The 25,703-nt window shown below is 37.6% G+C and overlaps 1 protein-coding gene across 3 annotated transcripts in view; it reads right to left on the bottom strand.

Moving 5' to 3' along the window:
- Nucleotides 1-25,647, bottom strand: part of ANAPC10 (anaphase promoting complex subunit 10) — a 46,089-nt gene extending 20,442 nt beyond the window's left edge. The window contains exons 1-4 of one of the 3 annotated variants that reach the window (XM_088132807.1): nucleotides 25,527-25,647; nucleotides 19,809-19,929; nucleotides 19,370-19,460; nucleotides 12,440-12,560 (exon numbers count right to left, since the gene is read on the bottom strand). In XM_088132807.1, the coding sequence (XP_087988933.1) occupies nucleotides 12,440-12,560; nucleotides 19,370-19,460; nucleotides 19,809-19,923 (327 nt within the window). In that variant the 5' untranslated portion in view covers nucleotides 19,924-19,929; nucleotides 25,527-25,647. Of the gene's footprint in view, nucleotides 1-12,439; nucleotides 12,561-19,369; nucleotides 19,461-19,808; nucleotides 19,930-25,496 lie in introns of all 3 variants that reach the window. The other 2 variants (XM_007428629.3, XM_007428630.3) reach the window with 2 other exon arrangements.
- Nucleotides 25,648-25,703: the final 56 nt, after the last annotated feature.

Here is a 25,703-nt window from a genome sequence, read left to right as displayed (position 1 = left end):
CACATTGTAATAGTCAAGCCATGAGGTTACCAGGGCATGAGTGACTGTCTGAAGGGCCTCTGATCTAAGAAGGGGCATCGTTGGTATACCAATAAAGCTGTGCAAAGGCCTTCCTGGCCACAGCTGCCACCTGCTCATCAAGCAGGAGCTGTAAGTCCAGGAAGACCCCCAGACTGCACACCTCATCCAAGGTTAAAGATGGAACATCCCCAGACCTGGGTGCTCCAAATACCCACAGCCACTCAGTCTTGGTAGAATTAAGTTGGAGACAGTTCTACCCCATCCAAACCTGCATAACCTACAGGTACTGGAACAGAACCTCAATAGCTACACTTTATGCCCCGGGGTTGAAAGATATAACTCGATATCATCAGCATGCTGACATATATGACTGACATGAAACAAGGTAAATTAATATTAACAGAACTTTGCATAGAAGAATGGTTTCTTTTACATTTACCTGGTACTTTGTACCATCAAAATGTATGGACCAGAAAATATGACACAACTGTGAGTAAATGTGAGACGTTAATCAAACTGGAAATGAAAGTGGATAGAGTTTGTGCCATTATTAGAGCTGTTATCATTTCTTTAAAAAATTATAAAATGCTTTTCAACTAACAGAAAATTATTGAATATGTTGTTATGATACAATCTGGAATACATGCATCTATAAATCAGCATATTCCTCTTTCAACCTGGGCCAGTTTTTTTTTTCTTAAGAAGTAATCAATATTCAGCAAAAACAGTTCAAAGTGGTAAACAAGAAAAAAAGTGGAAAAATGAATTTTCAAGGCGAGTCAAAGGAACAATTATTATTTGAACTGTTTTTGGTATTAAGTGCCTAACAATTCTAGGAGACTGACTGTTGAGTAAAATAGAGCAGTAAACAGTCATGTGTGAATGGTAAACATCATTTTACTTGAAGCAAAGGCCAGCAAACATTGCCTTGGTAGTTTGTCTCATTTCCTGATTGGACTTTGCATCTGGGCAGATTTTTAAAAATACAACAAATTGAAATGACATTTTATCACTGCTTGAAACTGATCTGTAAGATACCAAAATATTGTAGTGCTGAAAGAAAAAAAAACCAAGTAGAAGCTAGATATTACTGTGGGAGTAGAGATAATAAAACAGCAAGTAAAAATACAATTTTCTAACTGTGTATGACAACTTGGACTGGCCCCAGGTAGTGACCTTATTCCCACTGAGGTCTTCAAAAATAACATTGACTGGTGGCCCCCAGTTCTTGCAGCACTTTTCAGTTTTATTGATAACACCACTCATATCCCAGAAGATTGGGCACAGCCATCATAGTTCTAATCCATAAAAAAGGACAAAAGAAAAATCTGGCCAACTACCGTCCAATCAGTCTTTTGAATATAATTAGCAAAATCTATGCTAAACACCTATTTGAGAAGTTCTATGATTGGATTGAAGGTAACAATATCCTAGCTGAAGAACAGGCTGGTTTTAGGACAGGAAGACTGAAGATGTTACCTAGCCGGGTAATGAAACGCTTGCAAAAAAACAGCCAAGCTCAGAGAACTCCATGGACTCCACAGGAAGACTTACTATAGACAAAGCAATAATATTGCAACACCTAGTGGAGAAATATACCTATGGATTCAAAGGTTCTCTTTATGCAGCTTTTGTAGATCTCAAATTTTCATTTGATTCCATATCAAGAGAACTATTGGGGAAGAAGCTGCTGTCTACCAACACAGGCAATTACTTTTATTAATACATAAACTCTATAGTAACACCAACCTGAGAGTAAGATGTGGTCCCCAAGGGCAGCTAACTGTTCCATTACTTTTTAATTTTTACATAAACTCAGTTGCACAACACTGTAAAGGCAATTTTCACTAGCTGATGGACACCTGTTCTCCTGTATGGTGATGACATGGTTATTCTGTCACTGTCTATGGGCAGGGATTCAAAGAACCCTTAGATCCTTTGCTCAAAATTGTGGAAAAGAAAAAATGATGATAAATTACCAAAAAACAATTATTCTGACCTTTAACAAAAGACTATTCATAATTGGTATATTAATTACAATAATATTGAACAAGTTAAATGCTTTAACTACTTGGGAATTATCTTTCATTCCTTGGGATGCAGAGACCGACACTTGGCCCATATATCACAGATTGCTTAGAAGAGTGCTAAGCCATACTGTCCTTTTATTCCTCTAAAGGTAAACACTATATTCTGGCTGCCCTAAAATTATTTGAGGCAAACGTTATGGCACAATTATTATATGGGATTCAACTGGGGCCTTACATTAACCTAACTGCAGCCGAGAGGGTACAGTCCATGTTTTTGAGATTATACAAAACCCAAATGTACATCTGATACAGCTTTACAACTGGAACTAGGAATTACAAGGATAGAAGCCAGAATCTGGATTGTTATCCTTAATTAATGGCTAAAACTACTATTTAATCCAACAGGCCTGACATTCCTGGTTAACAGGGATAACTTCCAATCCACCTGGAAGATATCCATTACAGAAAAACTGGCAGCCTACGGCTTCTCTAATGAGGCAATACAAAGGATGGGATATGACCAAGAAAAAGATCAATGAAGGAGAGAATCCTTGATACAGGATGGCAACATGATTTCAGTTTAGCACCAAGGCTATATAAGTCTTAGACACTGACTTTTGCCACCAAGCCAGCTGATTATTGCCAATCCTTAATAAACAATAGACATCACAGAGCATTTGCTAGATTCAGCACACTCCCTTCAGCAGTTATTGATGGTAAATACCAAAAAATTCCCTTCAACGAATGACTTTGCCCCTGTGACTCCCATGCTGTAGAGGATGTTTAGCATGTCCTGTTGCACTGTAATGTCTATTTGAACCTGTGTGATGTATTAATTCAGCCCCTTACAAAGGAATCCCCAGGGAGAGATCTTCTCCTTTCCTCTTCCTTTTCTTTTCTCCTCTCTCTTTTAACTTCTTTTAATTGCCATTTTTAATTATGTATGTAGAATTTTATGTATATATGTGTACATGTGCACACATTGGTCAAAGACCATAATAAAGTTTACCATCCAACTTGAACTGGCTCAGATCCTAAGCCCTGATACATCTGAAGAGTTTTTGTAGAAATATTACTACTCATCTAGAATACTGGATGAAAAAACAAAACAGTAAAAAGTTTCCTTAAAGTCAAGTTCAAATCCTGGTGAATCCATGAACACATTGATGTAATTAGCTTACAACAATATAGAGGTGGTTTTTAAAAAAAACAATTACCTCCACAAGTCCTTAATGTAAGGTTGGGATTTTTTTTTTTCCCAGAGACTTGACTTCCCAGAGACTTGACAGAGAATCTTGACTTCTGGCAACTTCATGGAAAGGTCCATGTAGTTTTCTTGGCAAAATTGTTTAAGTGGTTTGTCATTATCTTCTCCTGGGATGTTTTCAACTACTCAGTCTAGGGTTGAGGATGACTGGCCCAAAGTCATCCAGCTGTTTTTCATACCTAAGAGAGGATTAGAATCTGGGTCTCCCCACTCCCAGTCCAATGTCTTAACCACTACAAACACAACACAACACAATAAAATCTGTAAGAAGCCCCACCAAATGTAGAGTGGACACATGTGAAATGAATGCACACTCTTCTCATTTAGCAACAGCAATCCGTTCCTTAAATCGGAAGCGAAATGATTGCTAAGCGAAATGGTCACTAAATGAACATGTGAGGGAGAGGAAGAGAGATATGCTGGAAAGACCACTGGTTACTGCTGTCTCATTCAGATAAGTTCTCTCATACAGTGTCCTGTGCTTGACCCATTTTTTTCCTTTTGTTTTCCCTCTTACAGGGTGGAAAAATTGCTTAAACAAGCTATCTTTTCCTGAGCTGCTTTTCTCCTTAGTGCAGCACTTCCCTAAAAGGTGTTAATGGCAAGTTAATAAACTCAGCTCTGTGACCTTAATTTGTTGATTAGAACCCTCTGGCCAGCTTGCACTGCTGCCTGAAACTGACCAGAGATTAATCAATTTCACGCTGAAGGCTTTTGTTGTCAGATACATGAAAGTTGGTTATAAATGTGCATATTGGTGAAGAAAATGAATTTTATACTACTGTGGTATTCGTAGTCACCAACCAAGGTAGGTGCTAAACAAGGAGTTGCTGAATAACACTGTCCAGCTATCCTACACTCCTCTCTTCCTACACATCTTCCAAGCTATTCTACACTTCTTCCCTAATTATGTATATTATGTATAAAAAAGAGTGGGAGTTTCTTCCTCTCTCTTTTTAAGTCCTAAAATTAGACGCACAATTTCATTGTTAGTTTACTAGTTTCATATGTTAAAGAGCTTCGCATTTGGGTTTTAAGCATCTTTTTTTTAAGGTGACAAACTTTCTTTGAACTTTATGGAGTTTCTAAAACCAGCTTTTAATACAGTATGGGATTTCTCTCATAAACATTTTTAATAATTCTAAATATTCTCTCTCTCTGATTTAATCAGTATGAACAGTTCTACTGAATTTATTTAGATCCATTTGCCGAATAGGATATTGTACTGTCAAAGAGGAGAATCTCATGAAAATGAATGAGTTACTTGTTGCAAGATTATCTTTGTTGATTACTTTATTTAAAATGAAAACCTAACAAACAGATAAACATTTCCATTGTTGATGCAAACAACAGAAAAAAGGATAAGAAAACAATTTACTATGGCTAATTACTTTACATTTTTTGATGCCAAAATGTAGAAAGATTGCTAGCAGCCACGATAACAGAAGAGTAATTTCTATTGGCACACACAATGGTGTAACACAGGTATACATAGATTAATTTCCAGGTTAGTTCACATGTCATGGTATTCAAACTATGTTTTGTTTGGTTCACTGTGTAGTAAACATCTCTTTCTTAACAAACTACTACATACTACATACAAATTGAATACTAAAGATACTTTCTTAGAAGAAGCAACATGTTACTAAGTTTCCTTATCAGCCAGACTCTAGCTTTCCTCTGCAAGTCAGAACTAGGTTGAGATTAAAATCTTTTGATGATAAACAGCATTTATTAATATCTTTCCATTTTACTCTACTGATGATCTTACCAAAAGAAATTATGAGTAGTAGAGATATAATGATCATTCAGATGGCAGGACAAGCAATAACAATGGCTTGTGAACAAATGCATCTGCTTGAACCCATTGGTTTTTCTCTCTGTGCAATGTGATTAGGAAACAATATTTTTTTTCAGCCCTCAGAGTCCCCTTTAACTGCAATTGCTAAAAATTAGTGTAGTTCACAATCATTCTGAAGTTCAGTACATATAGTGTAAACCCTAAAAGAGGTTTAACATAGTTTTAAAAAGAAACACCTCAGATGCCCTCCCCCAAAACCAAAAACCTTTCTCTTTCCTAAATTCATCATGATTTCATCCACTGTGGCTCTCACGCTCCTCCCAAAGGCTAACTTCAGTCCCCCAAAGTTTCTGCACCCATTCTAAGCTAATTTTCTCATCAGTAGAGTACTTCTGGATTCAGCTAATTAGAAAGGATTCCCATAAATAGAAAATAAACCTACAACAAACTATGTAGATGCCCTTTGCTTAGCTAGAAATACCCCACAGATGATAACACTAAACTAAAAAGAAATAATGGATAGCTATTTCCTACTCATATTGGTCAGAGAGAGGAAATAGCAGGCTTACTGGTTGTCATGTCATCTGAATTTTGTCCATTATCTAAAATAGTGTCTCTCGACCTTGGCAATTTTAAGGTGTGTGGACTTCAACTCCCAGAATTCCCCAGCCAGCCTGATCTTAGAAACACTGATCTACAATAAGTAATTATAGGCCGGAATCCTAGGCATGCTGAACTGGATGTAAGTCCCATTAACTCAGTGAAGCTTACAGTCATGTGAAAAAGAAAGTACACCCTCTTTGAGTTCTATGGTTTTACGTATCAGGACATAATAAAAATCATCTGGTCCTTAGCAGTTCTCAAAAGTAGGTAAATACAACCTCAGATGAACAATACATGATATATTATACCATGTCATCATTTATTTTACAAAAAGAAAGCCAAAATGGAGAAGCCATGTATGAAAAACTAAGTACATATTATGATTCAATAGCTTGTACAACCACCTTTAGCAGCAATAACTTGAAGTAATTGTTTTCTGTATGACTTTTTCAGTCTCTCACATCGTTGTGGAGGAATTTTGGCCCACTCTTCTTTACCACATTGCTTCAGTTCATGGAGGTTTGCGGGCATTTGTTTATGCACAGCTCTTGAGGTCCTGCCACAGCATTTCAATAGGGTTGAGGTCTGGACTTTGACTGGGCCATTGCAACACCTTGATTCTTTTCTTTTTCAGCCATTCTGTTGTAGATTTGCTGGTGTGCTTGGGATCACTGTCCTGTTGCATGACCCAATGTCAGCCAAGCTTTAGCTGTCGGACAGATGGCCTCACATATGACTCTAGAATACTTTGGTATACAGAGGAGTTCATGGTTGGCTCAATAACTGCAAGGTGCCCAGGTCCTATGGCTGCAAAACAAGCCCAAATCATCACCCCTCCACCACCGTGCTTGATGGTTGGCATGAGATGTTTGTGCTGATATGCTGTGTTTGGTTTTCACCAAACATGGCACTGTGCATTATGGCCAAACATCTCCACTTTGGTTTCATCTGTCTAAAGGACAGTGTTCCAGAAGTCTTGTGATTTGTTCAGATGCAACTTTGCAAACCTAAGCCATGCTGCCATGTTCTTGTTAGAGAGAAGAGGCTTTCTTCTGGCAACCCTTCCAAACAAACAATACTTGTTCAGTCTTTTTCTAATTGTACTGTCATGAACTTTAACATTTAACATGCTAACTAAGACCTATAGAGTCTGAGAGGTAACTCTTGGATTTTTTGCAATTTCTCTGAGCATTGCACAGGGGTGAATTTGCTGGGACATCCACTCCTGGGAAGATTGGCAACTGTCTTGAATGTTTTCCACTTGTGAATCATCTTCCTCACTGTAGAATGATGGACTTTAAATTGTTTGGAAATGACCTTAGAACCCTTCCCAGATTGATTGGCAGCAACAATTGCTTCTCTAAGATCATTGCTGATGTCTTTACTCTTTGGCATTATGTTAACACATACCTCAATGCTTGAGACCAGCAAACTCCTAAAACTTTGGCCTTTATAGAGGTAGTCACACTTGCTGATGATCAATTTATCAAGGGTATTTGATTAGCAGCAGCTGGCTGCTACTTAGCCTCTTCATACCTATGGAAGCAGTAAGGGTGTACTTAGTTTTTCACACATGGCTTCCCCATTTTGGCTTTCTTTTTGTAAAATAAATGATGACATGGTGTAATATGTCATGCGTTGTTGTTCATCTGAGGTTGTATTTACCTACTTTTGAGAACTGATAAGCACCAGATGATTTTTATTATGTCCTGATACATAAAAGCACAGAACTCAAAGAGGATGTACTTTCTTTTTCACACGACTGTATTTCTGAATAAAGCATATATTCTGCACTGTGATATAAACATTTCCTTTATCATTTTTTCCAGCTTATTGTGAAATGGTGAAAAAGTAATAAATACATCCAGCCTGTATTCAAAACTATTATTTCTTCCAAGATCTCCAATGTTTGAAAATGAAGGTGAAATACTTCAATTAACATTAAGAAGGCTTTTATAACGCATCTGTTATAAAGAGAAAGAAAAGTCAAGGTATCACCAAGTACAGTTGTACCTCTACTTACGAACGCCCCTACTTACGAATTTTTCGAGATACAACCAGCTCCGGCCCCAAAAATTTACCTCTACTTACGAACTCGCCTCGACTTACGAACCGGATCTGCGGCCATTTTCCGCCCGTTCCATGTGGTCTGCGGCCATTTTCCGCCCATTCCACGTGGTCCGCGGCCATTTTTCCGCCCATTTCACGTGGTCCGCGGCCATTTTCCGCCCATTCCACATGGTCCGCGGCCATTTTTCCACCCGTTCCACGTGGTCCGCGGCCGTTTTTCCGCCTTGTCGCGTGGTCCGCAGCCATTTTCCGCCCGTTCCACGTGGTCCGTGGCCATTTTCCCGCCCATTCCACATGGTCCACAGCCATTTTTCCGCCTGTTCCACATGGTCCGTGGCCGTTTTTCCGCCTTGCCGCGTGGTCCGCAGCCATTTTCCGCCCGTTCCACGTGGTCCGCGGCCATTTTTCTGCCCGACACGTGGTCCACAGCCATTTTTCCGCCCTGCCGCGTGGTCAGCGGCCGTTTTTCCGCCCGACACGTGGTCCACGGACGCCGGAACGGATTAACGGTAATTACATTGAACCTTATGGGAAAATTTACTTCGACTTGCGACCAACTCGACTTGTGATCAGAGTCACGGAACGGATTAAGTTCGTAAGTAGAGGTACCACTGTACTTTTATTAACCCCTATGAACTTGGCAAGAATACAAGAAAATTTTTGTTGTACTTAACAACAGAAGTTAATCCAGCTAATCAGCAAACAGAAAATCTTCAAACAATCAAGTAATGTTGCTCAAAATATCTTATATAATCATACTGGTCTTGATCAGACATAACACTAAACATCTTCTTAATTTCAGGAGAATAAGCTTTAGCAGATTTAGGGTTTATGCCTCACCTCAAGTTCTACCAAGGAAGAACTAAGAAACGTCTGGTCATATTACAGATAAACCATTGCCATGTCACCCAAGCACAAAAAATAATTAATAATCTGAATTATACCTAGTGAAAAGGAATCAAATTTAAATCATAATTTATGGGGCTGGCTTGTTTCTAATAGCCATGGTTAAGATTAACTATAGCTCACAATTTGGGTAACAGACTAAAATATAATTAAACTAAAATAGAAGCAGAAGTTTTGAATCTTCCTGTGGGTGCATCAGAAGGTGAGAAAAGAGGAATAATAAAATCTGGGACTAATTCAGGCTTATTTTCATAATGCTAAATATTTTAGAGTGTTAACTTTATTGAATTGAATTGTCCCTTCCTTCGTGAAAAAATGGAATTAAAATACAAGATACTTCACTTTTAACTAAATATCCAGAGTGAAAGAATGAGAACTAGAACAAAGGTTGAAATCCTATGCACATTTTCCTGATACTTTTGAATTTCTCAGTAAACAGGCACTGGACTGAGCAATGTTATTTATAAAAATATGTATTTTTCATTTCCTTTGCTTTTTCTTCACATCTTAGATAAATATAAAGAAAGTGAAAACCTCTGCACTGATATTCTTAGATGCAGAGAAGGCCTCTGACAATTTGAACTGGACTTTTTTGTTTAGAGTTCTGGAACATATGAAATTTGGAGATAATTGTATTGAACGGATAAGATCAATTTACACTTCTCAGAAAGCACAAGTAGTTGTTAATGGAGAACTAACAAAACCGTGTGAGATTCAAAAATGGACAACACAAAGGTGTCTACAGTCTCCACATTTGTTCATCTCAGTTCAGGTACTGAACAGAGACATAAGACAAGATGAGAGAATTAGGGGAGAAGATAAAAAAAAAAAAACCCTATAAGTTAAGGACATTTACGGATGATTTAGTGTTAATTTTGGAAGATCCACTAGAGGGAGTAGAAACATGAATCGGAAAATTAAAGGATTTTGGTATATTAGCAGGTTTTATGATTAATAATCAGAAGACAAAGGTGATAACAAAAATATGAAATTAGAAGATCAAATAGAACTGATGGAGAAAACTGCTTTTAAGACTGAGAAAAAAATAAAATACTTGGGTATTACTATGGCAAATATGAATTGTATGCTATTTCAAAATAATTATCTTAAGACATGGAATGAAATTAAGAAGGATATGTTAAGATGGGAGAAATTAAAATTGTCACTGTTGGGGAGAATTTCTATGATAAAATTGAATGTTTTGTCAAGAATGATGTTTTTGTTTCAGACGATACCTGTTTTGACAACTGATGTACCATTTAAACAATGGCAGAAAGATATTTCTAAATTTATATGGCAAGGGAAATAACCATGAGTTAAACATAAAGTATTGCAAGATGCAAAGGAAAGAGGAAGATTGGGTTTACCAAATTTGAAATTGTATTTCGCTGCTTGTTGTCTGGTCTGAATGAAAGAATGGATGCTGCTAAGAAACAAATTTACAATTAAATCAAGAGAGCAATTAATAGAAGGATATAGCATAGAAGGTTTTCCCATTTACAGTTATCAGAAAGATTCAAAATCGACAAAAAGACTTATGTAATGGAGCAAAGTAAGACAAAATTTGAAGTACAATTGTGCACTGATGATGAACATGTAATTGCTAAAATGTAGACTTTTGTTGAAATTTGAAACTGAGGAAGAATAGGTTAAAGAATGCATGATAAAGTGGGCTGAGAATTTTGGTTATAATATAGAGATGGATCAATGGGAAAATATGTGGTTAAAAGGATTGAAAATTCCATTGTGTTATGATCTCAGAGAATGAAAAATGAAAAAAATGAACTTGTGATTTATAGTTTTAATAATTAGATAGAATAGATTATAGAAAGAATAATAATGATGTAACTTTAGAGTGAGAGGTTAAAATATAGTTGTATTATTACTGCTGCAAAGAATATCGGAAGCTACTGCTTTATATCTTTTTTCTTTCTTTTCTATTTTTCTTTAACATTTTTTCTTCTCTTGTACTTTTTGCTTTCTTTTTGCTTTCTTTTCCTCTTTTCTTCTTTACTTTATATTAGTTTCTGTTACTTTTTATCTTCTTTTTTAAAAGTTTTAATAAAAATTATATTAAAAAAAGAAAGTGAAAACCTGTACAATAAACTGATCATCACTCTCAAGGAGAGCTCAATTCTTGTGATTACATGGACACATCCATGCAGTTTTCCTGACAGTAGTATAGCTAGTGATCTTATCAGATCCAACACTGATTAGCTTTTCGGGGGATCAGTCAAGATCAGCCAGGTACTGCCTCCTAATGTGACATTCGATAAGCAGTTTAAATTATTGTTTCACAAGTGCAGTGATCTAATACTCTAGTCTTACTGATTTGTTGTTAAAGTGCAAGTTGTAGAGAGCAGCAAAGGTAATAGCACTTGATTGTTTTCTCCTTGATTTTATTTAATAACATGATAAGGCATAATCTCTTTGGGTATATACTGAGATTTAAATGAAAACAAATATAGAAAAAACAGAAGAACTAGTCTGCAGCAATTGAAAAAATAAACAGGACTGTGATGTATCTATGAAAGCCTATGTCAAGATTAAAACTGTCCACTGAAACATAAACATTTTTACACGCATGCATACATGAACAGCAAAGATAGCCTGCAGAATACAATTTTTCACATTTTTCCCCACCCCAAACCAATTGCTCAGCTTCTATATAGAAGAACTAGACACACTTATAGAAGTTAAATGGAACAGCAGAGGGACATGAAACCTAAAGTAAAAATGTAAAGCCAAGAGGGACATCTAGTGGACACTGAATGGTAAGAAAAAGTCAAAGAACAGACAGAATTGCACTAAATATTCCACTGATTTTATTTTTAGGTTTAAAGTAATGGTTCCAGGGATAGGACAGAGACATTATCCTCCCTGTCCCCTCCCTCTTAATTGCAAAAATGTGCACTTTACCCTACTCCTATTTTCTGGCATGGTTCTCTAATATATTGCGGTTTTTATTTAGTTTGTTTTCTAATTTTTGTATTTTCTTTTTAGATTAGTCACTGGAGCAACCCTAGCCAGTCACAGGTTACATAATCAACAGGATGACATATAAGTTCAGTGGGGCTTAAGCAATCTTACAGCAGTCAAAACTTCTTCACAGATTCAATATTGCTGTTGAATCTAGCCAGTATCACTAGATTATGCCAATTATGAAGACATCGGCAAAGTTCAGTCCTTAAGCGTGTGAGTGCAAATATTAGGCATCTATAAATGGGCATCCTGAGCCATGTTTCTCAAAATACAGCTTGAAATTGTAGCTGGGAGATACTGATACTGGGAGATTCTACAAAACAATTTATGACATGGTATGGCAATTAGCAGCTTAAAGATAAAACAGGAAATTCGCTTGGTTTAATATAAGATCCTTACATATATCAAGGGAGCTTCTCAACCATTAGCTTTCTAAAACAATGCAGAAAAAAATGCAGCACTGCACCCATGGATGCAACAAGAGTTTCCTTTCCTTTCTTCCTGATAGCAGAGCCATTCCTTGTAATCTCCTAAAACAGCTATGAGAATCCTGCAACTCTCTGAAGCAGGATTTGAAGAAGGGAGAGTTTTCCCCCTTTCCAGAAATCATCCAGTCAAGGAGTTCAATTACCTGGATTTTACCCAATTAAATTTCTTTTGACTTTCCAATGTTAGATTGTGAATATATAAGTACAAGTATGCTGTATCTTGGAAGGACTTATCTGTAATAAGGTTTTTTAAGGAGTAAAATATACCGACCCGAATTTCCTGAAGATTGTGAAAGTTGTTTCCCACTCTCACAGAGATTTTGCTTGGAGTGTAACTTTCATCAGATTTATAATCTGCATAAATGCATAATGTCTTCACAGTAGTTTTTCTTCTGGAATTAAAAACATTGCAAAATCAAGATTAGATGATAAAAAATGTATCACGATTAAGTATGGGTTAGTACAATGATAGTGAACCTATGACACACATGTCAAAGGTGACATGCCATGACATTTTGGGTGACAGTGTTCACCAACACCCAACAACTATTCTTCCTGTTTGAATTACCAAAGAAACTGAATTTGTTTTACTTGCATTTCATTTTTGTAATTATTTGATCTTTCTTTATATAATACATAGCACCACATGATTGGACTGTATTTTTTTAAATAAATGAATATGTAAAGAATCGTTTCTGTTTCGTTGGGGTGCGGGACACACCAGCAGAGTCAAGTTAGGCATTTTCCAAATTTTTGACACACCGAGCCCAAAAGGTTTGCCATCTCTGGTTTAGTACAATAGTACCATTATTTTGAAACTTTTTAACTTGTTTGAATGATGGCTTAAAAGTCTAAAACAGACACTGAAAAGAATTAATTCAAATTTTCCTTTAACAATATTACATGTATGTTTTTAAAATACATCTATAGTGGGACACGCTTATGTTTTTTGCTTCTAATAGAATAATTTACTTAGAACCCACCAAAAAGTAACAACTCTCCAAAATATAATATAAATTTGTATCAGCTTTGCTGTCTTCAGCATGAATTTTTCTCCAATAAAATAGAATTCATTCATACAAAATAGGGAGAATGTAGGGAGAGACATAACAACAGAATGATATTTTACTTACTTTGGGAGTTCATCTTTATCAAATAAATAGATTCACCTGTAGTACAGAACCATATATGTATCCACCTAAATTCCAACCACGGGCCTCAAACTCACAGTCAATGTAGAGGGCATTCGCCCTTGTAGTCATTTTCTGTGGCCCACAACAAGAGTTTGTAGGCACTGAGAATGCTGCTCAGGAAAGCCAGAGCACTGAGTCCTGCGCAGACAGGCAGGCTGGGACATGGGAGGAGTGGCATGGGGGCTCATCTCAGCCCATGGCCGATCTCCCAGAAGCAGTAAGGTGTGGTCAGCTGGATCACGAAATCAGCACTGAAGGCCTCTAAGGAACCCCCACCCACTCTCACACTCCATAGTGGGTGCTGCTTCTGTCAATGATCCTTCTATCAACAGAATCTCTCAGGGTGAGCAAGAAGGCAAAGCTTAGCTAGGGTACATGGGTGAGGAGGCTAGGGTTGCCCAAAGGAGGGAAGGAGGAGGTGGCCAAGGAAGAGGGACAAGTCTGTTTGCTGGGTGTGAAGTGGGAAAGACTGTAGGCAAACAAACAAGATATCTCTGCTATGCAAAGGAAAGAAGGAATGACTGCCAAGCAAGGGGAAAAAAAGAAGGGAAGGTGAATGAGAAAAAAGATTGAAGGAAAAAAAAATAAAAAGGAGGATTTGGGCATTCTGGGATAGGTTTCCTAGATTCAATCATACTAGATATGATTTTGAGAAAAAATATGTGTCAACCCAGTAATAAAACCAAATACTGGTGTTCTGGTTAATGAAAAATGGTGCCAGCAAACTGGCCAAATGAAATGGCTATTTTGCAGCTCTGATCTACAAGCAGCTTTGATTCATAGTAAAGATTTTTTTAAAAATTAATAAAAAAAAAAAATTAATGGCATACCATGATACTTTTCTTCATTTTCAGTTCACTAGAGATTTTTGAATCCATGTACAAAGTCTTCAGCATTGCAAGCATCAAGGTAATGAACTAGTCTGGATGTACCAGTCTAGGTGATTTGAAATTGAGATCCCTGTTCTACAGCCTTCAATCTCATACCAAATAATCTGAACTAAGCAAAGATCTGAAATTTAGCTTTATATATAACACTGTATCTAAGGATCCTTGGCTTCATAAGTTATCCCAAGATTCAAACTCTAAGCAATTTTGTTTCTTTCTTTCAGTAGTCAAGACTCATAACATTAATCAAATATTTGTAATGTGAAGATTTTAAAAACATAATTTAGGGTAATTCATATTTTTCAACTTTTGTTTCATTCTAAATTAATGTGTAAACATAAAGCTGGGCTTTTTTTGCATATCAAAAGTGGATGGAGTTAAAATTCAACATTAAGTTACAATAGTGAAAGAATAATTTATAATAAAGTGCCTGGGATTTTGTGGCCATGAACTGAAGTTAAATTATTAGAATACATATCTAAAATATAATTTTAAAAGTTAGAATAGTATAAAAGAATATGTAGAATTATACTTCTTTTCAAAAGAAAAGAAGTATAATTTTTGCTAAAGGCCATGATTACAGGTACTCCCTGGGTTAAAAACGCCTGGGTTACAGATGACCCAGAGTTAAGAACGGAGCCTATTGTAGCAAAATTTGAGTTAAATACACAATGATTCAAGTTAAATGCACAATGGTTCAAGTTCATTACACACTACTACTTACAGTATATAGTATTATATAATAATACTTTTCCGGCTTACACACAAATTTGACTTAAGGACAGACCTTGGGAACGGAACTCATTCTTAAACTGGGGACTACCTGTACACAAAACATAACTGTAAAAATTTAGCCATCTAACTGTTTCAGGATTCACTCATTCTTTCTGCAGGCATATTTTCTGTTTTTATTTATCAAGGAAGAATGGTGAATATGCATTTTCCCACATATTGAGATACAGTGGTACCTCAGGTTACGAACGCCTCTGTTAACGAACTTTTTGGGTTACGACCAGCTCCGGCCGCAAAAATTTACCTCGGTTTGAGAACTCCGCCTTGGGGTACAAGCAGGATATGCGGCCATTTTCCCTCCCGTGACACAGTCCACGGCCATTTTCCCACCCGACACGTGGTCCGCAGCCATTTCCTGCCCGACACGTGGTCCGCGGCCATTTTTCCGCCCCTGACACATGGTCCGCGGCCATTTTCCCGCCCCTGACATGTGGTCCGCGGCCATTTTATGCCTGACACGTGGTCCGCAGCCATTTTTCCGTCCCTGACACGTGGTCCGCGGCCATTTTCCCGCCCGACACGTGGTCCGCAGCCATTTTCCACCCCTGACACGTGGTCCGCGGCCATTTTTCCGCCCCTGACACGTGGTCTACGGCCATTTTCCACCCGACACGTGGTCCACGGCCATTTTCCCTCCCGTGACATGGTCCATGGCCATTTTCCCGCCCCTGACACGTGGTCTGCGGCCATTTTCCGCCCAACACGTGGTCCGCGGCCATTTTTCCGCCCCTGACACGTGGTCCGCGGCCGTTTTCCCACCCGACACGTGGTCTGCGGCCATTTTCCACCCCTGACACGTGGTCTGCAGCCATTTTCCACCCCTGACATATGGTCCGTGGCCATTTTTCCACCCTTGACACGTGGTCCGCGGCCATTTTTACGCCCCTGACACATGGTCCGCAGCCATTTTCTGCCCGACACGTGGTCGTAGGGAGGGGGTCTCTCCCTCCAAGCAATAGCCGCCTCCCTGTCCTCCACACCAGAACGGATTAATGGTAATTACATTGAACCTTATGGGGAAATTTCCTTTGGGTTGCGACCAATTCGGGGTGCGACAAGAGTCACAGAATGAATTAAGTTCGTAAACCGAGGTTCCACTGTATATCTTTGACCCACTTACCCATGAAACGCTGAGGTTATGGGATAATCTTAATTTAAAAATGTCACCTAAATCTGTTCTTGGGACAATTAAACTGGGTTTCTCATATTATTATTTTGAATCAACTCAGTTTTCAGGAGGCTGTTTTTAAATTTTCACAGAATTTTTAAAAAAAAAGTTAGATTTAGCTCAGGGTACTTCTTGGTTCTACAGTATATTCAACTTAAGTACAGTGAAATCTCATTTAACTGACTTGGGGAAGAGGTGTCCCTTATGGTTAAAAGCCTGATAAACTGAAGAGAATGTTATGCTGGTGACATAACTAAAGACGATTATGTCATTTGTGTGATAGTCATAAAACCAACAACATAAGTCACAAATGAATTTGGTCCTTTACATGCAGACCCAGTGCACTGAGATCTTCAGAATCAAGATTTCATTGTACTACTTCTTTGGCTTATTTGGTCCAGATGCAATTGATGCTTCTTAAAAGTGAAAAGCGTTCTGGAGAAATTAACTGTGTCTCCTAAGCCAACAATTCTTCTTTATAGGAAGTTGAAGAAATTAACATTAATTAAGCAAGATGAAATTAGTTTTTTATTACTTAAAATAAGGCTGGTATAAGTGGCCCTCATCGCCCTTATTGTGGGGGGTTTCTCCCAGCCTACAAATGTGGATACAAAGCCACAGACAATGAGACCTTGAATTTATGGGAATTGGGTTAGGCACTGCAGCCCTGGAAAATCTCCTGTGAAGTTCCTGTGAAAATGGGCAAGGGTGCAGTGGGAAAACTGGAACTCAGTGGGCTGATGGGAAGGAAGGAGGGAAGCACTGTAAAAATCGATGGCTGTACAGTAGGAAGAGTGGGGTTGAGCAGGCCAAAAGGAAGAATGACAGATGATAGGGAGGATGTGGTGAAAGCCTGATATATATACACATATATTTACTGTGGAGTCCTTGGGGTTCTTTGAGCCTGGTTGTTTTCTTGCAGATGTTTCGTCACCCGGCCAGGTAATATCTTCAGTTCTTCAGTACTTCAGAGCACTGAAGATGTTACCTAGCTGGGTAACGAAACATCTGCAAGAAAACAACCAAGCTCAGAGAAGCCCAAGGATTCCACAGTTAATCCTGAGCTACATACATTCTCTTCTATTGGTACATATATCTACATATCAGCAAAATGACAATCATACATGAAAAAATGTTGATAGGTGAACTGCAGATAACAAGGTCTAGTCTGTATTTACCAATCACTAGTTTAGCTTATCACTAAAACTAGAGATAAGGAGATTATGGATAATGAGGACCATACGTGAAAAATTTTGTGAATACTGTATACCTCAAAGAATCTATATACTATTAAAACTCTCAGTGTTTGTTTGTAATCTTCAATTGGGTGAAACGGCGCATCATAGGGCAGCAATTTTTGAACAACATACCTCAAATTAGCTAACTTAAAGAATGTGTCCAAAATCTGGGACCCCGTGGGATTGAAATTTGGCAAAGTTGTGGCTGCTTCAATGCCATCGCGTCTTCTGACACTTCCAAGAAACCCACAGGTTGCATGGCACAAGGGAAGATGCGAGGTGCATATCCTCACCGTCTTTCCCACTTCTCTCTGGCTCCTGCACCCAATCGGCTGGTAGTAAGGCCTGACAGACGAGTGGCAATTGGCTGCTTTAGAACCAAGGCTGAAATCTGAAATCTCTTAACAGTGGTGGACGGTGAGGGAAGGACGAGGGGGGCTGCCTGCTCGTGAAGTAGGGCTTGCTGGGGGTTGCTGGCAGTCCACAGGTGAGCCCTCTTCCTCCCTCAAGGGAGGGGGCCCTTGGGGACATGCCAGGATGGGGAGTGGGGTGCAGTTTTCCTTGCAGTCTGTGGCTCCCTTTGTTCCCCCTCCCACCAGCAAAGTGGCAGATAGTTCTGCAGGTCAGCTGAGGAGGAGGAGGAGGGGGGGAAGGGGAGGAGGAGGGATTTCCAACTCTCCCTGCCAGCTTCTCACAAGCAAAGTCAATGGGGAAGCCAGCAGGAAGTCAGAAGTTGATCCAACTCCCACTGCTTTTTTGCCTGCTCATTCTGTTTCTCTGTTTAGGTAAAGAAATATCTCTGAAAGGATGACCCAACAGGTCACAGTTCTCTAATATTTAATAAAGATTGGGTATAATTATCCCGCTGTTAAGAGATGTAACCTGGGAATTGGAATATTAATCCATACAGTTTGGTCTTGTCCTATAATTATTGCACTTGAGCTGACATCAAGAAGATTGCTAATACGATTCAGATTCAATCACTTTATGTTAAGGAAGCATACATTCTTCTTAGTTATATTCCCAATATTCATCAAAATACCAAACATTGTAGATTGGCATGAGTGTTAGCAAAAAGAATTATTGTACAACACCGGAAAGAGAAATCTACAACTTGCTTGCATAAATGGATATGCGTTTTTTGTCAGCATTTGAATTAGTCTTTTTCTTACAAGGGTAAATGGTCAACATTTGGGGAGTTTTCTTTTTATGGCAATAATTTCTATGCTGTGGGCATTCTTTTTCCCTTTCCTTCTTTTTTATTGCCATGTTTATTAACTTTGTGGTTGTATTGCTCCTTTACTGCTATATTACACATTTATGTATAGTTTAATTGCATAATGTACCATATTTTTCCGACTATAAGACGATACTTTTTTCTAAAATCCTTACGCTAAAAACTGAAGGACGTCTTATGCAAGGAAGTAAGCCAAGGAGAGAACCGCGCGGTTGCAAAACTGCCCATACTTTGTCTCTGCAAACAGGCTTCCTTCTATTGCTAGCCTCCAATCACAAGTGAAATAGCTTGACTCTGCAAACAGGCTTCCTCCAATCACGAGCCTTATGTAACTGACGTCAGCTGATGCTGAACAAACCAGTTGGAGGAAGTCTGTTTGCAGAGACAAGCTATCGGCAGTTTCACTTGTGACTGAATGTAATCGGTTATGCAAAAGAGCATGGAAATAGAGCTGCAGAGAGACGGTTTGGACCTCCTTCCACCGAGTGTATCAGTAAATGTTACCTAATTACTAAATAAAAATGTATTCTGCACTATCTTTAAAATATTGATTTCTTAATTTTGGGTTGGAAAAGTGGGGGTTGTCTTGTACATGGGGGCGTCTTATTAACGGAAAAATACGGTATCTTTTTAAAAATGATTACTGCATAATAACTGGGACATATATGTGCATAAATATTTATTACCTGAATTGGATGTTGACCAGATGAGGCTGCGATCCATCAGACTGCCAGTATGTTTCTAAATTATCATCTCGTAATTGGTCCACCCCAAATCCTATTTTGAATATACAGAAGCAGATGGTCGTCAGCACAGCATTCTTATGCAATCAATGTAACAAAACTCACAGTTATATAATCTGTCCTAGGGATCTATAGATCCTGTTACATTTGGAAGCATAGAAAATATTAGAACACTGACAGCATGGTAATCTAAAAAGGTCTTGTTAATGAACAGGAATAGCACAAACATTCTATATTCCCAAACTATTTTCTTAGATACCAAAAGCCTATGTTATATTGTCATAACTAATTTAAATTAACTGCAAAAGTTACTTTCTACTTTTAGGCAATTTACAAAGGGAGTTTCTGGTCTGTCTAGAAGCAAGATGCTTTTGCAGTTTACCCGGTTTACAAGATGAAAGAGACCAAACAGCTTGAGAACCTATTTCTCGAACAGTTCCTGTCCTTTCCAGCTGTTTTGGATCTGCACCAGGGGGAGTCTTGTTGGCAGTGGTCATTTTTCACTAGGAAAAAAAGTTAAAAGTATGTTTAAAATATTCCATGTTCGTGACAATAGGAACAATAAGGAAAATGTTGAAAAGGTCTGCCACAAATGTAGCAATCTTTGGTTGAAATATTTTAGGTGACCTTCCTCCTCCCTCATTTTTTTCCAGTGTTTTTCATTTTATTGACCTAATGGTTATAATGCTTTAGACTAAGAATAGCAACATATCATTTTTTTGGTTAATAAAAACAAGAGGGAGCGTATGTTTAGGCATTTTAAATTTAAAACGAAATGCAAGAGTGGAAAAAAGGAATGTAGTTAGTCATTCTTATAATAAATTCCAGGAAAAAAAGCCCACCACTCCATTAAACAGAGCTGGACGTGGCTCTGTTGTTGGTATATCTATAGTCCTCTGTAGACCCAAATTATCACTTTTGGGATTTTACTGAAGATTAAACATCTTACAGGATTACAGTTGAGGGACAGAATCACCCAAATTCTATCCTTTGCCCAAACTCCCTGATTTTAGTTCTTACCCTTTTCTACTGTAATTTCATAAAACAATTTGTCAATATCTAAACTACTTCTCCAATCCTCCAGAGAAGTGTATTGGGGAATAGGAGACCACAAAAGACAGGTAGGAAAGGACAAGAGTTTTGCTTATCATTTGATCAGACAATGTTATATTTCACCTTTAATATTTTTACTAAAACTAGCATTCAATTTGAGCTATACAAAATTTGCGGTAGAATCAGTGATGCATCATGTGAGATTATAAATTAATCAGGATTACTCCTCAAATCTTCTTATAGAAAAATGAAGGGATATTTCAGAACAAGTGGACTTCAGACTACGTGTAAGGATTGAAACTGGCAAGGTGGGAACTAATGATTTTCAAGTCACACAGAATCGTTATGCAAACGTAGAACAAATACCTCCAACTTTCAAGCACAGAAAAAGAATGCCCTAAAGAGTAAGAGGAAAAAGCCTAAGATTTAAACATTAAGTATGACATATATATAAGGCTTGACTTCTGATTTCTAGACAGATCTTTTACATGTCTATTACTTCCTTCTTGTCTGCAGTAAGCAACTTATCTAGCTGTGTTGAATATGTGACGCTTCTGTATTATGGAACGCAGGTCTGAGTTTCTGGAGAGTCAATATTTATTGCCATGACTAAATGGTCTAGTTAATTGTTAAGGTTGCAGTAGTACACATATTTAACAAAAGAATGTTATTGTGAGTACTCACCATAGCCCTCTTGAGTTCCTACCAGAGTAGAAAGGCAGGAGTATAAATCAAATAATAAATAATAATAAGTATAAATGATGCTCTGGAGATTGACAAGCTATAAGATTTCACAAATCAAATAGATGCAAATTGAAAAAAAAAACCATTATATTTATTTTTCCTTCCCATTTCAGATACCAGAAAAGTACAGAGAAACTGCTCTCAACTTTTCATTATTCCATAAATCATTCTCTCAAATAACCTGGACCCTACTAAGACAGTAACAAAAGTCCCACTTTTCCCAGGAACATATATATGTTTATAGGCATCCTGGTATTACATTTATCAGGAAAAGTAAATTGAATAATAATAATTGCCAATACTTTTTACTGTTAAAACTATAAAATATGAATGAGAGCTAACTGGGACAAAAGCAGTATGATAGCACTATTCCCCTAACACTCACTAAAAAAAATGCAAATAATTAGAAACATGTAACGAGCATTATTTTATTTTGTCCCCTAAGTCACAATGTTTCAGAAGCTGCTCAAAACCTAGACTCACTGCTCAGATGCTCAATTCTCTTTGCCTCACCAGTACATTTGACTAGTTGCTTTCCCCTTCTTCTCTGTTTTTTCCTCTCCCTCCCCCCCTTTTGCTCATTTGGGGCAGTAAATCACAACAGATCTAGATTATTTCTATGTATCATTGGTGAGAGAGAGAGATCTCTCATTAGATGAGAAACACCGATGTAGAAGAACATACACTAGGATCTAGAACAGGAGATATGAGTTCAAATTCTCCCTCAGGTAAAACTCAAGAATGGGACTTAGTCTCTCAGCTCAAAGCCATTACAAGGCTAAAATAAATAATCAGCATAGCTCCATCTTGAAGTCCTTGGAAGAACAGAAATATCAAAAATATGTATTGCCTATTTTTCTTTTATTATTGATGATTCAACCAATTTATTTTATATTAGAAAATAATCAATGTTGATTTTGAATTATCTAAAAGTTACAGAAAAAAGGAGTCATCCATACATTAAACATCACAAGGCAACTTTTGCTGAACAAAATATTCACAAATTACATTATCTTTTTTGCTGGTCTTCATCTTTAACATAAAAGTAAAAAGAATAAAATTATTCTTCAGAGTTAGTCATAATAATAATAAAAAAACATTAACAGGAATGAATTATAAGATAATTACACAATGGGAAAATTCAGAAAGACTTTTAAATTGTATTAGTTGCAGTTACTGGAGTGATTTCAAATGTATTAATAGCAAGAACAGTTTCCAGTGTGTTAGATCTAGTTTCCAAACTGTTTTTATATTATTTAAAATGTCAAGAATCTGTGGTTTGTGACCATGTGTTAATTTTCTTTTAGAAAGCCATTTTCCATTTTAATAATATGGTCTTTTATTGTTCAAAACCAGAATCCCCATGACATTAATGAGAAAGTTTTCCTAGACACAGAATTAGAAAATAAGTATCTAGGAAGTCAAAATCACAGTCCATGTCTTAGTTCTGTAACAGAAACAATATAGATGCTTGTAATTAGAATTATTTCTATGTATATAGATTATTATTTACAAGTTTTCATAGCTATGTTCTGATTTATTTAAGCCTCCCTAAAATAATATTTTTAAAAAGTGAAAAATGCATTACCAAATGATTAAAGCCACTTTGACAGCAGGTGAAATCTATCAAGGGGAGCCTTAAAGAGAAAAGTATCCAAGATCTAATTAAATGCCATAGATGAAGTGGCAGAGCAAAGGTTGATTGGGTATTCCAAAGATTTGGAGTCACTTCTAGAATACCTTGTTCCTACTATAAGCCAGTATTATTGATCTTAAAAGAACCCCAAGGGAGTTCTTCTTAGCATAGGATCAAGATGTTACACATGAAGTCCTTTAAGAAATGCCATTAAGAGGTTTAAAGGTTCAGAGCAACATGGAATTGGGTTCCCCAAATATGCTTGTAACTATATGCAACTGACATAAAACTGTAAACACTACAGAAGTCTGTTTTGAAGCAATAGAGCATTGCCCAGGTACAAAAAGCAACAATTGGTATATTTTCCCTGAAAATAAAGAAACGGAAGTATTCTCAAGTTGTGTACTTAGCACTGCAGGGAAAATATCATCCCATCAGACAGTTGTGCAACATTATTTAGATCAGCTATCTTCTACAGAGAGCCATTTCTCCTGGATTAAGTTTCTGCAATTCTCATCTACTTTGGAACTGAATCCAACCATTTGTTCAAGAGGTCCACAGGCTTTTCATAAAACAGCAGGGAGACCTGAGAATTAATTTACTGAAGATGGTATCTCCTGAAGAGGTAATATGGCAACAGTTAAACAGTATAAAGGATGGAACTTAAGCCAAAATCATGGGGCAATGCAGAAATAATATACAGAATTATTACCTTCGGAAACTAACTATCTCAAAAGTTTAGATGTACTAATGAGGCTAAAAAAGGAAGACAGAGAATATCATGTTCAATGTTATCAAGCGTCACTATAAGGATGAGCTCAATGAACAGAGTTACTGGATAGCTCCACCATCCAGTAACCAACACAAGTCATCATCATAATGATCATGAGTGTTTCTGTCTTAATCCTAGGGTGACATATAGACTGGAATAGATCTAGATAATGTTTTGAAAGAAAATTATTATCCAGAAATATCAGGCTAAACCAGTCAATAACTATATGCATCATTTGCAAGGCTTGTGCAGCTGCTTCAGAAGCTATTCAGTTGCCTTGCACACACAGAAATTTTACTTTTTTTCCCCCAGTAAAGCAAATGGTTATGCAAATGGCATGGCAGATTTAACAGAACACAGATATTTCTACATTCTCCCATACACTGCAAAGCACTTCTTCTGAAAGCTTTGCACACTTCTAAGTATCCAGATTCATAGAGTACAAAGGGCAATCAAAATTCCATTCTCTCCCTGAGGTCTAGAACTTCAACTTGTCCAGGGTGGGCAAAGATCTACAGAATATCCAAATTTCAAATAATGTATCTTAATGAACTATTGTGAACTGTATCACAATTTGGCAGGCCACTGTACTGGCTGTCTCCAGCACAGGCTGTCAATGCTATATACCTAATTCCCTGCAGATATGATTTTGTTTACAAACTGTGGTACAAATTGGGCACAAAGGCTTCAATACTTAATATCAGTTTCAGTGGACTTATGCTGTTACTATTTCAAATAGCTCCACTGAGCAGCCTCATGCAAATGCAATGATGGGAAAAAATTATTACTATTACTATTATTTGCTATCTTACTGTCAAAGAATAAGGCCAAATATGAATTCTTACTTGTATTTTGCCATGTTTGCAGTGACTTTTTTATCATCTGTGCTTTAATGATCAGCCTAATCATTTCACTGATCTCATTGCAATCGTTTGGAATACTTCCATAATTTGGTAGAAGATACTTTGGGATATCTAATATCTAAATCATTTCCCCTAATCAAATGAGATTTTAACTTAAACAAAATCTGGCTTCCCTGTTTGAAGCAGATTTGAGTATCACTATATGACAAAAGGCATAATAATCCCCATAAAACTACTACCTTGAAGCATAACCATTGTTCAAACTATTTTCCTGCTGAGTTCCATCCTGGTAAGGCAGAATTTGATCACTGATAATGATCTGACCCCATGACATAAACAGGTTACACTTATACCTGAAATTAAAACATGACCTGTTTATGACAGGAGCTATTGCAGAGCATGGGATGGAAACAGTGAAAAAATGCCTGTTTTCATACAAATTCAGATACAACGTTCTTTATCTTATTCTGCTTTCTTACTAGTGTGAGCAGATTCAAATTTTCTACATTACCTCTGCATAATTTGTAGAGACCCACGTTGTATATAACACCTTATTACTGTTGGTCCCTCTTCACCCATGCGCACAATACCATATGAACACGACTATGATATTCACATATCAGAGGGAGAGGACAATGCACACATAGCAAAGCTACAACTAACGCTTCTACCCTACCCTTCTTCTTCTAATGCTGCTTCTCTCACTTCAGTCAGAGCACCAAGGACGGTCTGCTTAAGGGCGGAATAGCATACGCTCTACCACACACTTCTCCAACTGGAACTCTACGCTTTTTTCTTCGTCCTAACGTCTTTAATACTGCCTTTAAAAAAAATCCAATGCCCAGGGCCATTTCCATTTTTCTTTGTTTTAAGAGATCCCCTGAAATCTTAACCAGTAATAATATCTGGTGTGAAAGGGATTAACGCCTGGTAACTGCAAGAAGAATGTTATGGAACGTTCGCTAACGTTCAACAGCAGCACGCGACGAGAGACCTACTTACACGTCCAGCTACGGTAACAGCGTTACCTACTTTTTGGCCACGCCCTCCACTCTCCCCAGCTCTCGGTTAATTGACCGTCCACCTCCTTTTCCTCCCCCCACCATTGAGGTTTTAGACAGCCCGTCGCTAAGTGATGATGTCACGCCGAGGCCCACCTCTGACTTGCACTTCCGGCGTTCTGGCTTGTCTATGGCGCTGTGCATATCT

This window comes from Python bivittatus, unplaced genomic scaffold, assembly GCF_059951505.1.
Source record: "Python bivittatus isolate LINGU-HERP-01145 unplaced genomic scaffold, Pbiv_v1 ctg000070_np1212, whole genome shotgun sequence".
NCBI lineage: Eukaryota > Metazoa > Chordata > Lepidosauria > Squamata > Pythonidae > Python > Python bivittatus.
This window is presented reverse-complemented; position numbering and strand designations above follow the sequence as displayed.